The following is a 16,714-nucleotide window of genomic DNA, read 5'->3' as shown; positions in this document are numbered from 1 at the left end:
TTGGCCTTTAGGAAATCATCCTCCCCAGTGGCCCTGACACCAAGGACTCGTTTAACTGGCTAAGTGACGTCACCCCCTGTGATGGGTGAATCCTCCCCACGCAGAAGTCTGGGTACTGGACAGGAAAGTCCATCCATTAGTTGAATCTCAGGAAGAACAATGCGGTTTTCGTCCTGATCATGGAACAGCGATTCTGTTCATCATTTTTATGGACAGAATTTCTAGTCTTAGCCAACTGGTGGAAGGCTTCCACATTGGTGGCCTCAGAATCTCGTCTCTGCTTTGTGTGGATGATGCCATTCTGTTGGCTTCGTTATGGTCTGGTCTGTTGTGGTAAAGAGGGAACTGAGCTTGAAAGCGAAGCTGTTGATTCACTGGTCGATCTACATCCCTGCCGTCACCTATGGTCACGAGCTTTGGGTAGTGACCGAAAGAACGAGACCGCAGACAGAAGCGGTGGATATGAGTTTTCTCCAAAGGGTGGCTGGCCACAGCCTCAGAGATAGGGTGAGAAGTTCAGCCATTCAGGAGGGAGCGAGAGTAGAGCTGCTGCTCTTCCACATCAAAAGGAGCCACGTGAGGTGGTTAGGGCATCTGATTAGGATGCCTCCTGGGTGAGGAGTTCCTGGCACATCCTAAGGAAGGAGGCCCCAGATAGACTCAGGACACACTTGAGAGATCTCTCAGCTGGCCTGGTAATATCTCAGCGTTCCCACAGATTAGCTGGTGGAGGTGGCTGGGGAGAGGGAGGTCTGGGCTTCTCTGTTTAGGCTGGTGTCCCAGCAAACCGGCAAGTGGAAAAAGATGGATGCTGATGGATGGATGAAATGAAATAAACCAATAACAGCAAAAATGCAGACATGGATAAAAACTACATGTGGGACTCTTTGTGCCAAATCTCCAAAATCCAACAACATACAAAAAACCAACAACAAGAATATAGTAGACAATAGCAGACATAAAATCTTAATATACTGGGTCCATGAGAAAATTTTATGCATTTTTACTTGAAAGAAGTGGGGAGGGGGGCTGTTGGCCTGTTTACCATTGGCTCTGCTGTTTTTCCAAGTATCAGAAGGAAGGCACAGCAAAAATAGCCCAGTGAAGCAGTGTTGGTTTTTAATTGCATTGCTTGTCTCATTCTTCAGCAAATGTGGAGGCTTAATGGACTCTGCTGGCCTCGGCTTCAGAACAGATGACAGCTCGTCAAGATGATTGACAGGCGTGGGGGCGGAAATTTGACCGAGTCCATTTGAAGGAGAACTAAGAATAGGCCAGCTGTCTCAAGACATAAACTTTAAAGATAATTCAGCAGTGAATCATCAAGAGGAGGAAACTGCTTTGGCTCTGCCGAAACTGTTGGTGCACTGATTGAGTCTTACTGCAGTTTTCATTGGAAGACTTTATGGCACATCATAAGAGAAAAATCACGAGTCTAATTATAATAAGCTTGTGAAAAGGCCCATTTTTAACTAACCCACAGTTAGTGAAAACACAATAAAAAGGAATATGAAACTAAGAGGAAATAATAATGAACCCACATGGGATTCAAACCCCAGCTGTAGTTTAACCCCTGAATCTACCACGGTAGTTGTAATGCACATTTTGCTGCCTAAAGCTAACACCCTAACCCTAACACACACACTCACACACACACAGCTGCAGTTCAGTCAGCCAAACCCAACCAAGATGTTTTGCTGCTGAAAAATAAGCTTTGTTGAATAAACCCAAGCATCAGTAGAGGATGTGTTGGCCTCCAGCACTCCTTCAAACTCCTTATGAGAATGACTGTACGTCTGTCAGTTCACTAATATATTTGAGAATTTGCACAGCAGCAAACCCAACACACCACATGAAGGTCAGATGCACGTTTCAGTTTTATATGGATGCTTTTACAGAGAACTTTAAGGGTTTTCATTGGGGACTTTCTGCAAATTGCATGAGACGGCTCCAAATAAGGCTCTCCATAAGGTAGTAGATCTGCCTTTGAAAAATCGTCTAAGTCTATATCACAACTTTATGTCCATGCAAACAAACTCAACAGTTTAGTGACTGAGAGCTTGGCGAGTCTGTGCCAGAGTTACTTTTCTCTTAATTCACAGTTTTAAAAAGAGACAATGGTCAGAGAGAATGTCTGGGGACACGATGCTTTCTGTAATAAATAAAAGGCCGTTCAACATTCACATGGTGATTTTTAGGAAGTTGCTGTATTAGAGCCAGCAGCCAGGGCTGCTCTGTTCCCCTGCTGTGTCTCATTATCTGAACCGTGGAGCTCATTTCCTCAAGAGAATCCTCCGTAACGGGGCTGAGAACAGCTCCCACTTCCTCCTGAAGGAAATCCAGGAAAAAGAGCATGACACACACACACACACACACACACACACACACACACACACACACACACACACACACACACACACACACACAGAGTCCCTGCTATCGGCACACTCACACACGAATATAAAAACAGTGATGTGCAACCTAACAATGTATTCTTAATGTCAGTCCAAATCCAATTTAAGACCAATTAATCTGACTTCCACATTAACAGTTTAGTGTCGGGGCGCTTCAGTTCAGTTTTATTTCTATCATGCCAAATCACAACTGTGTCCTCAATAATAAATAATAAAGGAGTATCATTTGGGATATATCAAGTTTAACACATTTCTAACAGTAAAATAACCTTTCACTTGTGGAATATTATTCCCTGTTTTTTGTTTTTTTTTTAAAAATCTGCAGCTGAGGTGGCCCCACTCGGATCCTCGTCACTGTCTGTCTCCAAATTTTATTTGCACTTTAGACATGGAGGGTTTTGGGGGGGCAGTGTGGGCAAGCGCTGACGACCAACAGTTGGCGCTTGTGGCATAACTGTCCCCTCAATTTTAACTGCACCCTATACACCTCATTCACTCACAAACATTAACACATAGACCTACAAGTTGGGGAGGAGGAGGGGTGGATGGGTCATCTTACACCCCGATTTCTTGCGTCTCGCCCGGGGTAGGGGTCGGGTGGTTCCTTGGGGACCGGGCTGGTGGCGTCCTGGGGTCGCTGTTGGCCCTGGGGTGGTTTCCACTTGCCCCGCCTTCAGAGGGTGGGTAGCTATGGATGAATGTGTGTCTTTGTGTATTTGTCACTGTCTCCGTGAGTATGGGTGGGTGAGTGAATGTGTATGTATGGCATATCTGTGTGTGGGTAAGTATGTATGGGCATGTATGAGTATCTGTGTATAAATGTGTACACGGGTGTCTGGGTGTGTTTGTATGTATGGCTGGACCTGGGTCTGGGCCTTGTGCCTTGCCTCCTGGCCGCTCCTTGCTGGTTGCCTCCTCCCCCCTACCCCCCTGGGATGGGGGTGCCTCGGGGTTCCTGGGTGGGGCTGGGTGTTCTGGCATGGGTGCTGGCCTGCCCCCCTTGGGGGTGCGGTGCGGGGCTGCGTTGGCTTCTTCGGCGTGGGGGGGGGCTCTGTGGAGGGTCGGGCGGTCCTTGGGTGCCGTGGGCCCGGGAGCCCTGCCGCCGGCCAGTGCAGGGGGCTGGCCGCTGGGGGGGGGCTGGCTTCTCATCGCCTTGGGTTCCCTGGAGCCCCCGCTCCTCGACTGGGGGGGCTCCGTCTGAGACCACCCTCTCCCGTCTGCTGGGGTAGGTGTGCGGTTGTCTTTGGACTGAGTGGCCGGGGGTCTTCCTGGCTCTTGGTGGGCTGCTGGTGGCCTGGGGTCCCGGGGGCTTTCCGTACCTGCCTCTGGCTTCTGATGGGTGGAGCGGCAGCGTTTTGCCCTCATTGGTAAGTACGTTCCATGACACAGACACAAACATGACACAGACACAAACGCCCACTCAATCACAACTCAACAAAATTGTTGGTGTGCGTAACATGCTTTGTTAGTTTTGTTTTTCACACACAAATTTATTTTTGCAAGTATTGATAGTATTTTTTTATATGTTAAAGTGATGAAGTATCTGATTAATAGACTTGTGCTCTTTCCCCTTTTTTTTTTTTTTTGCTCCCTTTCTCTCTCCCTTTTTCTTCTCTTTATTTTCCTCTTCTTCAGCCTGTCAGCTCTGGCTATTACATAGTATGTGGAAAAATAACTCAGATAAATAAAATAAAGGGTTAAAACATCAACAAGAAGAGCCTATTGAGAACCTATAGAGCTCATCTTGAAATAGCAAATATGTTTGGCACAACAACGCATTCAGATCACAGTTCTGCTTGCAAGATCTACCAGACATGACAGGCTAAAAAAAAAAAAAAAAAAAAAAAAAAAAAAATCTGCAGTTTGACATTTATTTTGAAAAGCTTCTGTGACAGACCTCTCTATAAAAGCAGGAGTTTTGTCAGTTTGCTGCTCTGGAGCATTCAGGTTTGTGTTAACACAATCTTCCCAGGAGTGGACGTCCCAGCAAATTCACCCCAAGCTCAGAACATGCAACGCTCAGAGAAACGGCAAAACCCCAGAGCTCCATCTCAGACTTTACAGGCCTCAGTTAGTAAGTTAAAGGTTAAAGGTCATGACAGCACAGTTAGAAAGAGACTGAACAGGTCTGGCTGGTTGGAAGGGCTGCAGCAGAAAGCCTCTTCTCTCTGAAAGAACATGGCAGCACAGCTCAGGTCTGCAAAGCTGCATCTGAACAAACACAAAGACTTCTGGAACAAACAGACCAAAGTGCAGATGTTTGTCCAGAATGCACAGCAGCACGTTTGGAGGAAACATCAGCACCAACACCTCAGAGCAGCTGTCAGCACGGTGGAGGAGGATCTGGGCTCCCTGCAGTCTCTGAGTGGACCGTGAACTCCTCTGTAGACGTGAGGCCGTCTGTCCCACAGCTGAAGCTGGGACCAAACTGGGTCACCAACAGGACGATGATCCAAGAATGAAGGTGCAGCAACGGCCCAGTCAGAGTCCAGACCTCAGCCTGCTGAATGCTGTGGGGGGGCCTTCAGAGAGCTGAGCATGAATGAATGCTGCAAACCTCACTGAGCTGAAGCTACGCTGTGAAGGAGAGTGGACCAAACTCCTCCACAGTGATGAGACAGACTGATGAAGCCACACAGGAAACATCACTGCAGCTTATTGCTGCTGATGGAGGTTCTATAAGATACTGAATCAGGGGGTTTTCACAGGACTGAGCCTGGAGAAGCTTCTTAAATGTACCTGTGGCAGGAGAAGCCCTGAAGGTTACAGTCACGAACGTGGTGCGAATGCTGTTATTTACATTTCTGATCACTACAGCAGCGATCTGAAAGTGAATCATCAGCAGTTAGAATAAAGAGCCGGGGTCATCAGCATCCTGTGATGTTCAACTTATTGCTGCTGAAGGAGGTTCTTGAATCATGGACTAATCATGGGTGGATTTAGTTTTTTACAGGACTGTCATCAGCCTCCTGCAGGTGTGAAAAGAAAATCAGGTTTCAGGTATTTCTGCACTTTTCAGACCAAAAGCAACGTACATCTAAATTATATAGCTTCTAATCTCAGAAGTAATTAAAATAATGAATAGATAGATAAATGATTGAAAGACATTCTTGTATTTTATTATTGCATAACATAGCTGAGTGAACAAACTGCTGCACTACACAATGTGATGACTGCTTAGTTTGGGACTCGCTGAGGTGTATCGAACCACTGGCACAAATATAGGAAGCTGTTCAACTCCAATGTGACATTTTATGTATCACAGAAAAGCAGAGTACTGTACTGGCTGATACATTTTTCCATGTTTGCAACATGGTAATGCTTAAATTTTGCAGAATCACTCGAGACCTCCAGTGTGTATAGGACCGTGCTGACTGGCATCACGTAGGTTTCTGGTAATCCCGGTGATTCCATCTGCGTGTTGGGTTTGTGTCGTACACGAGCAGCTTCCAGTTTAAGGCAAAGAAGAGACAAAAAGATTGAGCCTGACTTCCACACTGCTCTCAGCACTCTGGCATGTTAGTTTCATGGTGTGCTGCACCAGAATCCTTCCTGTAATGTGTTCACCCTCCTGGTAAATGGAACCACAACATGTGGTGCTGACAAACCTGCTCTCATTATCAGCAGGAGCCAGTTTGTTGTCAGTGCAACAAGGTCTTATAATCTTATAGACAATAAAATAAAACAAAACAAAATAAAATAAAATAGCCTGAACTCACTGATGACCCAAACCAGTCTGTTTTAGGGTCAGCTGATTGTACACAGAGTAACATCTGTGTCCAAGCGTTCTTCAGTAGGGCGTGTACCCCAAAACCCGAATGTTTAATGGGAGAGAAAAAGAAAAAAGAAAAAATTTCTTCATCAGAAATCCATTTTTGCTCTTTTGATTTTTCTCCAGTCAATAACTTCACTGTTTTTAGGCTCACAGGGTAGGAAAGGAGACCAGGTTTATGGAAAGGAGAAGTGGGGTTCCAGCACGTTGGAAGCTTTTGGTTTCATTTTTAAAACCTGACTGCTTTGTACATTATGTAAATGGTCCCGAGAAGTTTGGTTGGATGGGGGGAATCAGGTAGAGTTATTAGTCATTATTAGTAATTATCCTTGACCTTTCTGCTGTAAATCCACAAGGAAACAGGAAAAACTTCCAACCTGGGAATCAGAAACACACACTCATGAGCTTTTCTGTTTTATTTTGCTGCTATGCTACCCTTTGGCTCCTGATGTGATTTATTTCTTCTAACCACCCCAGTGTTCCTTTGTCTCTGTATAACAGTACGAATCTTTATCTCCATGTTTGGTAGGTGTCTTTACTTTGACACGGAGGAAACAAAAACCAAAGCAAAACCGAACCGTGCTGATTACAAGCACCTGTTTCTAATCTCTAATTAGTCCCCAGACTACATCTAGTCCTGTCTTTGCCTTGCCTTTGCGAAGTGCTTGTCCCTCCTAATGTGCTGCTTTTTTGATTGCTGGGCCCTCTTTTGGACTTGTATTGATCTACAAAGAAAAGCTCTGTTTCTGTGCTCTGGGTCCTCTGTGCTGTCTAACTTAACAGGTGTGAGAAGTTACAACAGCCCAAACTTTCAGGTATGAAGTGTGACTCCACTCATAAAAAGTTGAAACCCCGCCCAGGTTAAATTTGGGTATCTTTTCCTTCAAAGTTGGCTCCTTTGTGCATCTCTGCACCACTTCCAGCGATCCTGCTATTTTTTAGAGTGGGGTGTCCATGCGTGATTTCACCATGAAGCTCAAACACAAACTTCAATCAGACTAACCTGACTTCATATCATGGATAATCATCGCTGATTAAAGCTGGGTCTCTGGGTACGACCTGAAGATTGAACAGCAGAGCTTACGGGAAGAGTCCTCGGAGTCCGCGGTGTTGGAGCCCGCAGTGTTCACCATGAATTTGTCCCCAGAGTCAAACTACAAACCCAGAATTTTACTGCAACTGTCTGAGTGTCTGAGTATTCACCACAACCCACATGAACTGTGGTGCTGCCATTGTGACACCAACATAACTCTCACCTGCCCTGTTCAACAGATTTTACTCTCTGCAATTTCATCCTTTTCTTCAAAAATAAATCCAAGTGGAGGAGTCATATCATATTCCTAATATTTACAGTTTCTGTACACAGAGGAGGAGAACTGGGAAGAAATGCTCTTTTTCATACTTGGTTCATTTTTTTCATAGTTTCAGGGCATCGAGTTTTATGGTTGTGATAACTTCTTTGAATACTAAGCCTCATTGTTCAAACAGCCACTGCATGAAGCTGTGTGGCCACAGGCCAGTGTGAAATGAGTGGTCAAACCAAGGGTATAATTGGCCTCCACAAATGCTGGTGAATATATGGCTGTACCACTTTATGTCCACCATGTAAAGCAATTTCACCCATTAAAACTGAGAAGCTGAAGACTGAGCTGCAGTAAGCCAGACGACTGAGCTGAAAGCAGATGCTTACTGATGAGTTCAAAGCAGCAAAACAGGAGATGATCCAAAAATAAAGAGCGCAGAGAGAAAATACTGATGGTCCAGACTCAGGTCAAAAAACTGACCGGAAGATCTCAGAGAAGCTGAAAGAGTGGAGAAGATCCTGAGATCCTGAAACTGCAGAACAAAAACTCTGAAGAAAGATTCAGAGGAACCAGGAAATCTCCAAGCTGAATGAAGCTTTTTTCAGACTTTAAGAGCTCCAGAAAGAAACTGAGGGCAGACAGGAGCAAACTGGAGGCTGATAAAAAGGCCAAAGGCTGGAGGAGGTCTGAACAGTCACTGAGAAGCTGTCAGCTGAAAGCCAGAGGCTCACCGACAAGACACAGGGTTACTATGATGACTGCAAAATCACAGGGTCAATGTATAAATACTTCAATTCTTCATCTGAAGTATGAGGATGATGATTTCAGGACGTTGACAGAGATATCCTCTCTTCTGCCCATCAAACACCTGCCACAGTGATGGGACAGACGTGATCTTTTGTCAGGCAGTCTGAAAGTCTCCTTTGGCATCTCATCACAGAGACTTTAATGTCCTCTGGAGCTGACAGAGGAGCAGAAACTGTGTGGATGTGGGAGGATTTAATCCCTGCTTTTACGCTACAGAGATGACGGCTTTGACGGTAAACGCTGCACCAGGAGGAGGAGCAGGTGTTTTGTAATTTATATCAACAGTAGTGATGATTGGAAACTTTGATGAAATTTCCTGCTGGCTGCTTTTTAAGGATGTTAAAAATATGCAGGAATGATATATGCATTTATAATGCAGGAAAAGGTGTTTGAGGCTTTTGGACTTTTCTATAAATATCAAAGAGGCCAAACAAAGATTCATCTTTTTTCCTCATTCTTTTATGTCTGCTGTGCATTTGACTCTGACTGTGTGAAAAGCTCTCTATAAATAAATTAGAATGTCTCAGTATGGACAGCAGGACCCAAAAGAAACATGCTTTATTCAAGTCCAGGGTTCATGCACTGAAAAACTAAAGCAAGGCAAACTAAACTGGCCAGAGGATCAATCAATGAGCAAATCTAATGTTTTAATTTCAGCTTTTGTTATCTGCTCTTAGTTCAGTTTGTTACTTCCAGGCTGGACTGTTGTAATTCATTATTACTACTAAAAGTTCTCTTGTTGATCCAAAATGCTGCAGCTAGAGTACTGACAGGGACTAGAAAGAGAGAGCAGATTTCTCCCATATTGGCTTCTCTTCATTGGCTCCCTGTTAAATCTAGAATAGAATTTAAAATCTTTCTCCTCACCTACAAGGTCTTGAATAATCAGGCCCCATCTTATCTCAAAGACCTCATAGTCCCATATCACCCCAACAGAGCACTTCACTCTCAGACTGCTGGCTTACTTGTGGTTCCTAGGATACTTAAGAGTAGAATGGGAGGCAGAGCCTTCTTGATCTTTTTTGCCGATGCTGTTAATCGCTGTACTGTCACAAACTGATTGTATGTTATTGCCAAACTGCATTGTGTTTTGTCCCGTTTGTTCTTCTCAGGCTCGCTATGCCACTCTGTTGTTTCGTTTTGCTCGACCTCTGATCAGTGGAGGTTCATTATTACCCTCCCTCCCGTCACTGAGCCTGGTTCTGTTGGATTCTCTCTTCCAGTTAAAAGGGAGTTTTTGTTGGGGTTCTGTCTCTTGAATACTGCAGTTTTACTACATAAAGCACCTTGGCACAGTTTTATTATCAATCTGAAATTCAGGACATTATATATATATATATATATATATATATATATATATATATAAAATGAAATGTATAGCTTCAATGTGTCTCTGCATTATTTTGCAATAAATCATTAAAAGTAGCAGGAAGTAGTCCTGTTTTAAGAGTTGTGTGTAGTGGTATGTGTGCTGATTTATGCCATTCATAAAAGATTTTTAGACATTTTTCCATGTTGTATTTGAGACACATTCATTTGTTGAAAATATCATTCAGTAACCCCTGACTCATCAAAGTGGTGAATCTGGCATATTCATTTATTTCACCTGTTTTTGTTATTCAGTTTGAGGCTGCAAAAAAGATGAGAAAGAAGTGGTTTTGAAATTAATGGCAAGTTCCTGTCTGCCTACATTCTTCATTAAATCAAAAGTTAGCAGGGAAAAGACAGTGAACATTGGTATGAAAATAATGCAAAAACAATTAAATTCTCCACTTCCAATGATCCCCCACAGCTGTTTTTAATATAAGAGAACACATATAAGTCAGGGAACACAAATTATATTTTAAACCTTTTTACTAAACTGCTGTTACAGTTCCAGCTGTTTCAGCAGAAAGCAAAAAGAAGGCAAAAAGGTGATAGGATCAGGTTCCTGTAGTTTGCACCCGGGTGGGGCTCTCCTATCACTCTCTGGCATGGTTTTTGTATTATCCATTCTTCTGCTGTTATTGTTTTGGTTTGTTTTTTCTCTTTTTGTGTGCTTAAACACTGATTCTTGGATTTTAATTGTAATCCTTCTTTGTTCTTGTGTCTCAGTCATGTGTTCCCAGGTTACTTCCTGTTTTATTTTGAAGATTAGACCATCATATGGTTGTCTTTTTTTAATTTCCTTTCTCTATTTGGTTCCTGCTCTGTTTTTATATCATAGTTCTTTATTAATTCAATTCAATTCAATTTTATTCATAGAACAGAATAAGAGGACACTCTGGACAGGACTAAAAATTTGCTCTCACACTGCTTCCAAGGGGCATCTGTTGGAGTTGTTGGCAGCCTTTCTTCCTGCCCCACCCCATCGTTTCATCCCTGAAACTTCCATGTGGGTCTCCCAAGGTTTATGGTCATGCTGCGTCTTTTGTCTGGGCCCCTTGCCATCTCTGACTGTTCCCCTTGCAGGGGCACGTTCTATGTCTTTAAGCGTCGTCTGGGCCACAACCGGACATCCCAGCGTCCCCACTGCCTCTACCCCAAAGCAATGTTACTCTCAGCAGCTTCATTCCCAGGCTAGCGGATCGGTGTGTGGCAACTGAGGATGCAGCTTTGGTTCCTCCCTCCTTAATTGTCCTTCACAGCTTTCCTTCACTGCATGATGTTTTCCACTGAGTTAAAGTCATAAGGAAAAGGATATAGGAGGTCATTTTCTGGACCTCTTCATGGTGATAACCTTGGCCAAAGGCACTCTTAAAAAAACAGATTCTAGTTTCACTTCCTGGTTAAATACAAGTTTTTTCATTTTGTAAACAAGAGCCCATCAAAATAGTGGGATACTGTCTCAGAATGTGGGATGGAGGGATAAGAGCTAAAAATGCTGTGCAGTCCCACATAAAGAAACACCGTAGAGACAGCAGCTGTATGGTTTTATATTTTAGCGAGCCATTTAAAGAGAGGAACACTACCATTACATCCTTTAATTAAAAAATGTAGACCACCTGCCTGAAAATACAGTCAGAGAAGGCTCAGACTGACAGGAAGAACTTGTCCTGCCATTTTAAGACTGAAAATATAGTCACAGAAAAGTGAGTGGGAACCCAGTAATGATTTATTTTTACCACGAGGTGATGCCAGTTAATTTGATTAGAAATCGGTTTGATGAAGTGAACCTCTTGACTGCAGCACGATGCTGTGAGACTGACAGTGTTCCTGAATAAACAGGTTGCACCTGATGACACGTGTGGTTTCCCACAGCACAGATCTGATATGAAACGCTGTAGCTGCTGCTGTAATTATGATGGCTCAGTTGGGTTTTCAGTGAAGAAAGAAGAAGCTGCCTACCTGATGAAGTCTCCCTCCAGACCAATGACCCGTTTGATGATCTTCTGCTTTGGATTCCTCGGGGACCTGAAGGAGCAATAAATATAAATACCTTAAAGGCAATAAGCATAAAACCCAAACAGGAAAACAGCCACATTAAAATCTTACAGGCGTGTTGTATTAAACTGTGGAAACAGCTCTGTTTAGGAAAGCTCATTCAGAGCTTCAAGTCTCAGGCTGCAGCTGCTTCTCACTCATCTTCTTACCCGATGACATCACCATAAAAGATTTACGATTTGTCCAAAAAAGTGCCTACAGGCAGGACTAAAAATCCTGACTGAGAATCCGTCACATTTTAAGTAAATCTGGAAATTTTCAGGAAAGCAACACAGGAAGCTCTCACCTCGGGCCTCAAAATAATGTCTTTTTGTCAGATGTCAACTGTGGGTCACCTTTACATGCAAGGTGTCTAAAGGTGTCTCCTATTTGAGAGACCAAGAACGTCTGAAGGTGTGGTAATGTGTCAGTCTCAGGCTTTTATTTGTCTCACATCTGGACCTACACCTGTTGGAACCTTTGCATTTTGCAGCTTTTCTGCTGGCTGTTTGGTTTCCACTCCCTAGGTTAGCTTTAAGAACTAAAACCTGCTTGGGTGAGGAACACGCCCCCTCAGTACAAAACACATTGCGTCTCAAAAAAATATCCATTTGGGAGCAACATCTCAAAGCTCGTCATGCACCAGATGTGCACGACTGGGACACCAGTGGCTGGGGATTCTGCATCAGTTACACGTCAGCCTAAAATGAGTGGCATGTTGACTCATGCATAAGATATTTAGATGTCGCCGGGGGGGTGTGGGGGTTGAGCTTGAGCTCGTTTGAGGTGAAACCATCACGGTATGATGGTAAAACCTGAACTGTACACAGATGCTGACATTGTTTCCATTTACAACAGAGAAGCATGAAGTCTGAAGAGGTTAATATCATATTTGATCCTTTTTATGCTAAACTCAACCAAAGAGGCTGTGATGATAATTCTCTCAGGAAAAGAGGGAAACGTTCAGTCTCTGAGGATGCACCTTCCTCATATATACATCTGTAGTGCTAAACCGAAATCAGGTAATTCCAGCGTCGAGTACCCAAAGGTAATCGTAGCACAACACAAAATGTCTGGGAAATAGTTGACAAATCTCAATTTAACCAATTGATTTTTGCCATGACAACAAACATGCTAACACTGATGACCTATATGAGGTTAGATATGAGGTTAGGAAGTGGTAAACTCTTAAACAGTAGTATGATTGCAACTGAGGTTCGAAGATTTATCATAAATATTCTGTATTTTTATCATATGAACTTGTTCACAAAAACATTTTAAGCTAAAATCATCATTCAGACCAGCAGGTGTCATTATGTTGGATGCTGAGATCCAATACGTCGCTGAGAAAGCAACTTTGATAGATTGAATTCAGCACAGGTGGTGGAAATGAGCTTTTTCCAAAGGCTGGCTGGCCCCAAGTCTAGAGATAAAGTGAGAAGTTCAGTTATTTGGGAAGGGGCTCAGAGTAGAGCTGCTGCTCCTCCACATCTAAAGGAGCCAGATGAGGAGATCTGGGCATCAGATCATGATGCCTCTGGTGGTGGTCCGGGGATGTCCTACCAGGAAGAGGCCTCAGGGTAGGCCCAGGACTCACTGGAGAGAATACATCTCTCAGCTGGCCTGGGAACGCCTCCGTGTTCTTCTGCATGAGCTGGAGGAGGTGGCTGGGCAGAGTGGAGGGGGCTGGGCGTCTTCGCTTAGGCTGCTGCCCCCACATGGGTGGGGGATGGAGGATGGATGGATGGGAAACATGGCATCAGAACTAAGTAAGAGTCAGAAGTGAGATTGTTATTCTGAGCCAAGAGGAGCTTTCTCAGAGGCAGATCATGGCTGGGCTGAATGAAGATTTCTGAGGCAGTCGTGCATGGAGCTCTAAAACATTTTGCAGGAAGTAGATGGAAAAAATAGAAAAACCAGGAAACTACTCTGTCTGATTCAAAGTGAACACACCATCAGAAGACCAATACATCAAGTGTTGTCCACTGAGAGACAGAGAAACAGACAAAATCCACTGAACAAAAAGAATCAGCAAAGGTTTCTCAACCACTTCTTTGATGGGGAGCAGCTGAGAGGTGGTCAGCTGAGACTAGGTGACTAATTTACTGGTTGATTAAAAGTGAGGAAAGAAATCAAACTTGTGTGCAGAAATATTATGATCGAAGAACCATTTGAAACTGTGAATCACATCTTCTGATAATCAAATTGTGTTTTAAATATTGCTGAAATGTGTGGCGCATGAGACACACACACACACACACACACACACACACACACACACACACACACACACACACACACACACACACACACACACACACACACACACACACACACACACAGTATTTATTAGTGTCTGTGGAAACATGGCCTCTCATAGCTACTCTAACCGAGCAGTCAGCACTTTTTGCTATAATCCTCATTCACCCATTCAAACTCACAGTCGCACATGCACACTGGAGGGGCGTGCAAACAAACCTTCTGATTGGTAGATGACCTACTCTGTCTCCTCAGCACCCCCCAAAAGAAGTGACAACTCTTGCATTTGAACCCAAACTGTGATGTTTACTAAACTTAAGCAGGTGGTTTTAGGGTTAAACCTGAGCAGCTAACAGGTGTTTCATTAAGAATGGGTTGAAAAAACAAATGAACTGTAACGCTCTGGGATGTGGTTTCCCTCCACCACCCTGTCCAACCTCCAAATGTGGATTTTTCACCCTTTATAGCAGAAAATATGAATTTCATGTTCACGCGCTGCGGGCCCGACTCTGAGCGTTTAACTGAACAGTGCGAGCAGTGATGTTTATACAGAGGTGGGAAATGGTCTCTTCTTACAAACACAGATGATTTTTTTCTGTTGAATTTTGTGAGACATGAAAGACACAACAGTCCTAGATGCTTGTTTAAAAAGAAATAAAGAGCTTCCCATTATTTTTATTCCAATATGAAGAACTCAGTCACACTGATTGGAAACCTCACGGCATCCCATGCTAGGGAAAAATGTGTATTCCTGTTTAAAGGGAGTTTTTCCTTCCCACTGTCACCAAGTGCTGCTCATAGGGGTCGTCTGGTTGCTGGGTTTTCTCTGTGTTACTGTAGGTCTCCACCTTACAATATAAAGCACCTTGACACAACTGTTGTTGTGATTTAATGTTATATAAAAAAACTGAATTGAATTGACTGCTTTCATCGACCTGAAAAGATGTTTTGTAACCAAATCTAAATGTTATTTAGATTTAATCTTTTCCCTAGTGACTGGTGGTTGCTAGGCGGTTGCCAGTCAGTCTCTAATCCAAATAACCGAGATGCCCTGTGAGCCCATGAGTTGTGTTTTTCCCATATGTGTCCTGCACATCCCTAGCTAAGACATCCCAGTATTTCACACTGGCTGAATTTACTGCTAAATCCCAGGTAGAGTTTAGTGGCGGTAACAGAAGGGTGACCGTAAGGACAGCAGCAGGACAGAGAGAGTGGATCAGGTGCCCCTCTGACCCCACTGAGCATTTATGGCAACTTTAAAAAATACAGAAAGACTCCTGACACAACCGAAGCTCTTTGGATCACTGTGAGATCATGCTGGGATAACACGGGTTATCAGGTTTGAATAATCTTGCAGACTCTCTGCTGCTCGTGTTTTTTTCTGTCTCCTTTATGTGATGAAGCTCTGACAGGAATTGATCCAGCCTCTTTGATCTCTGATTCACCGCCTTACTCAACCAGCTGCAACACTAAAAACTAAAATAACCAAACTGCTTAAAAAGCCTTAAAGTTTACACTGCAGCTCCTTGGCTCAGTACGGCTGCAGATACAAATCAGATTACACTGGATCAAAATAGGCTGCACTGGTTATTACACATTTGAGCTTGAGCTCCTTTTCTCTAACCCACAGCATCTAAATGGGGAAATAATTCTGTCTGAATGATTGTTTATCTGATCTCAGAAGAAGAATTCACACAAAAAGCTGATTTATTTTTCTTGATAACTGATGGTGGAGCCAACATTAAACATGGAATCAAACCGCAGACGCAGAAGATCTGTGGAGCGTTTCTCCCACCACAAACCCATCAGGACACACCGCTGCCCATTTATGTTGTGCCAACAATCTTGGCACATTTTCACTGTGTGCTGCAGTGAGGCAGAACAAACCCTCAGGACACCAGCCCTGAATGAAAATAATTACAGTAATATATAAAAAATAAGTATTGCTCACAGTGTTTCCTGGACGTTATGTTTTTATTCAAGTAACTCGAGACAGCAAATGTGCGCTGTGGTACGGAGAGGTGGGACACTTTTCTATCTTAGTGACAAAGTCGCTTACAGTTTGGCCTCCCACTGACACATTCACACATAGACTGTAACTAAAGATGGACACTTGTGATGTCACGTGTTAATTATCCAACAATCTTGAAGCCAGACCGGGGATTTATGCTTCAGTGGGAAATCTACGCTGTGACCTCCGATGTAACCAACGTGCACCTCCTGGATCTAACTTCTGATTGGCCTGTTCAGCACTGTCGATTCCTCCCTTGCATTTCTGGCTACGTTTTTGTTTTTGAATTTATCAGTGAGAGAATAATAATCATCGTCTCAGTATAAGGAATAATAATCATAGCAACAACATAAGGGCTCACAGACGGCAGTAAATTCCTGGAGGGAGATCGGTGAAACTATCGGGACGATGTGAGGGAATAAACAAAGAAGTGGAAAAACTGGAGGAACAAATATGTTTGCACCCCAAAAAAAAGCAAAATCAAAACCTGACTACAACAAACAACGAGGACCCAGGAGGGAACAAAGTCTCAGCATGTTATTTGTTTTTATCGGCTGGTACCGCGTGTAAAACCCTGGGACACGACTGTACATTAATTAACACATGATGCACCAGCATTAGCATAAATGCCACTTACATAGGTAACGTCGCCGGCTCTACAACGATCCAGCGCAGAGGTCTGAATCAGGCCTAAAGCTGAGTGTTCTGGCCATCATCATGATGGTAAAGCAAGAACCTGGGACCA

General features: G+C 43.6%; 1 protein-coding gene across 2 annotated transcripts in view; it reads right to left on the bottom strand.

The window, feature by feature from the left end:
* immp2l (inner mitochondrial membrane peptidase subunit 2) overlaps nucleotides 1–16,714 on the bottom strand; it is a 236,312-nt gene that overhangs the window by 26,867 nt on the left and 192,731 nt on the right. For both annotated transcript variants that reach the window (XM_030732265.1, XM_030732266.1), the window contains exon 4: nucleotides 11,625–11,690. In XM_030732265.1, coding sequence (XP_030588125.1) covers nucleotides 11,625–11,690 — 66 coding nt within the window. The remainder of the gene's footprint in view (nucleotides 1–11,624; nucleotides 11,691–16,714) is intronic.

This window comes from Archocentrus centrarchus, chromosome 6 (genome assembly GCF_007364275.1).
Source record: "Archocentrus centrarchus isolate MPI-CPG fArcCen1 chromosome 6, fArcCen1, whole genome shotgun sequence".
In the NCBI taxonomy this organism is placed as follows: Eukaryota; Metazoa; Chordata; class Actinopteri; order Cichliformes; family Cichlidae; genus Archocentrus; species Archocentrus centrarchus.
This window is presented reverse-complemented; position numbering and strand designations above follow the sequence as displayed.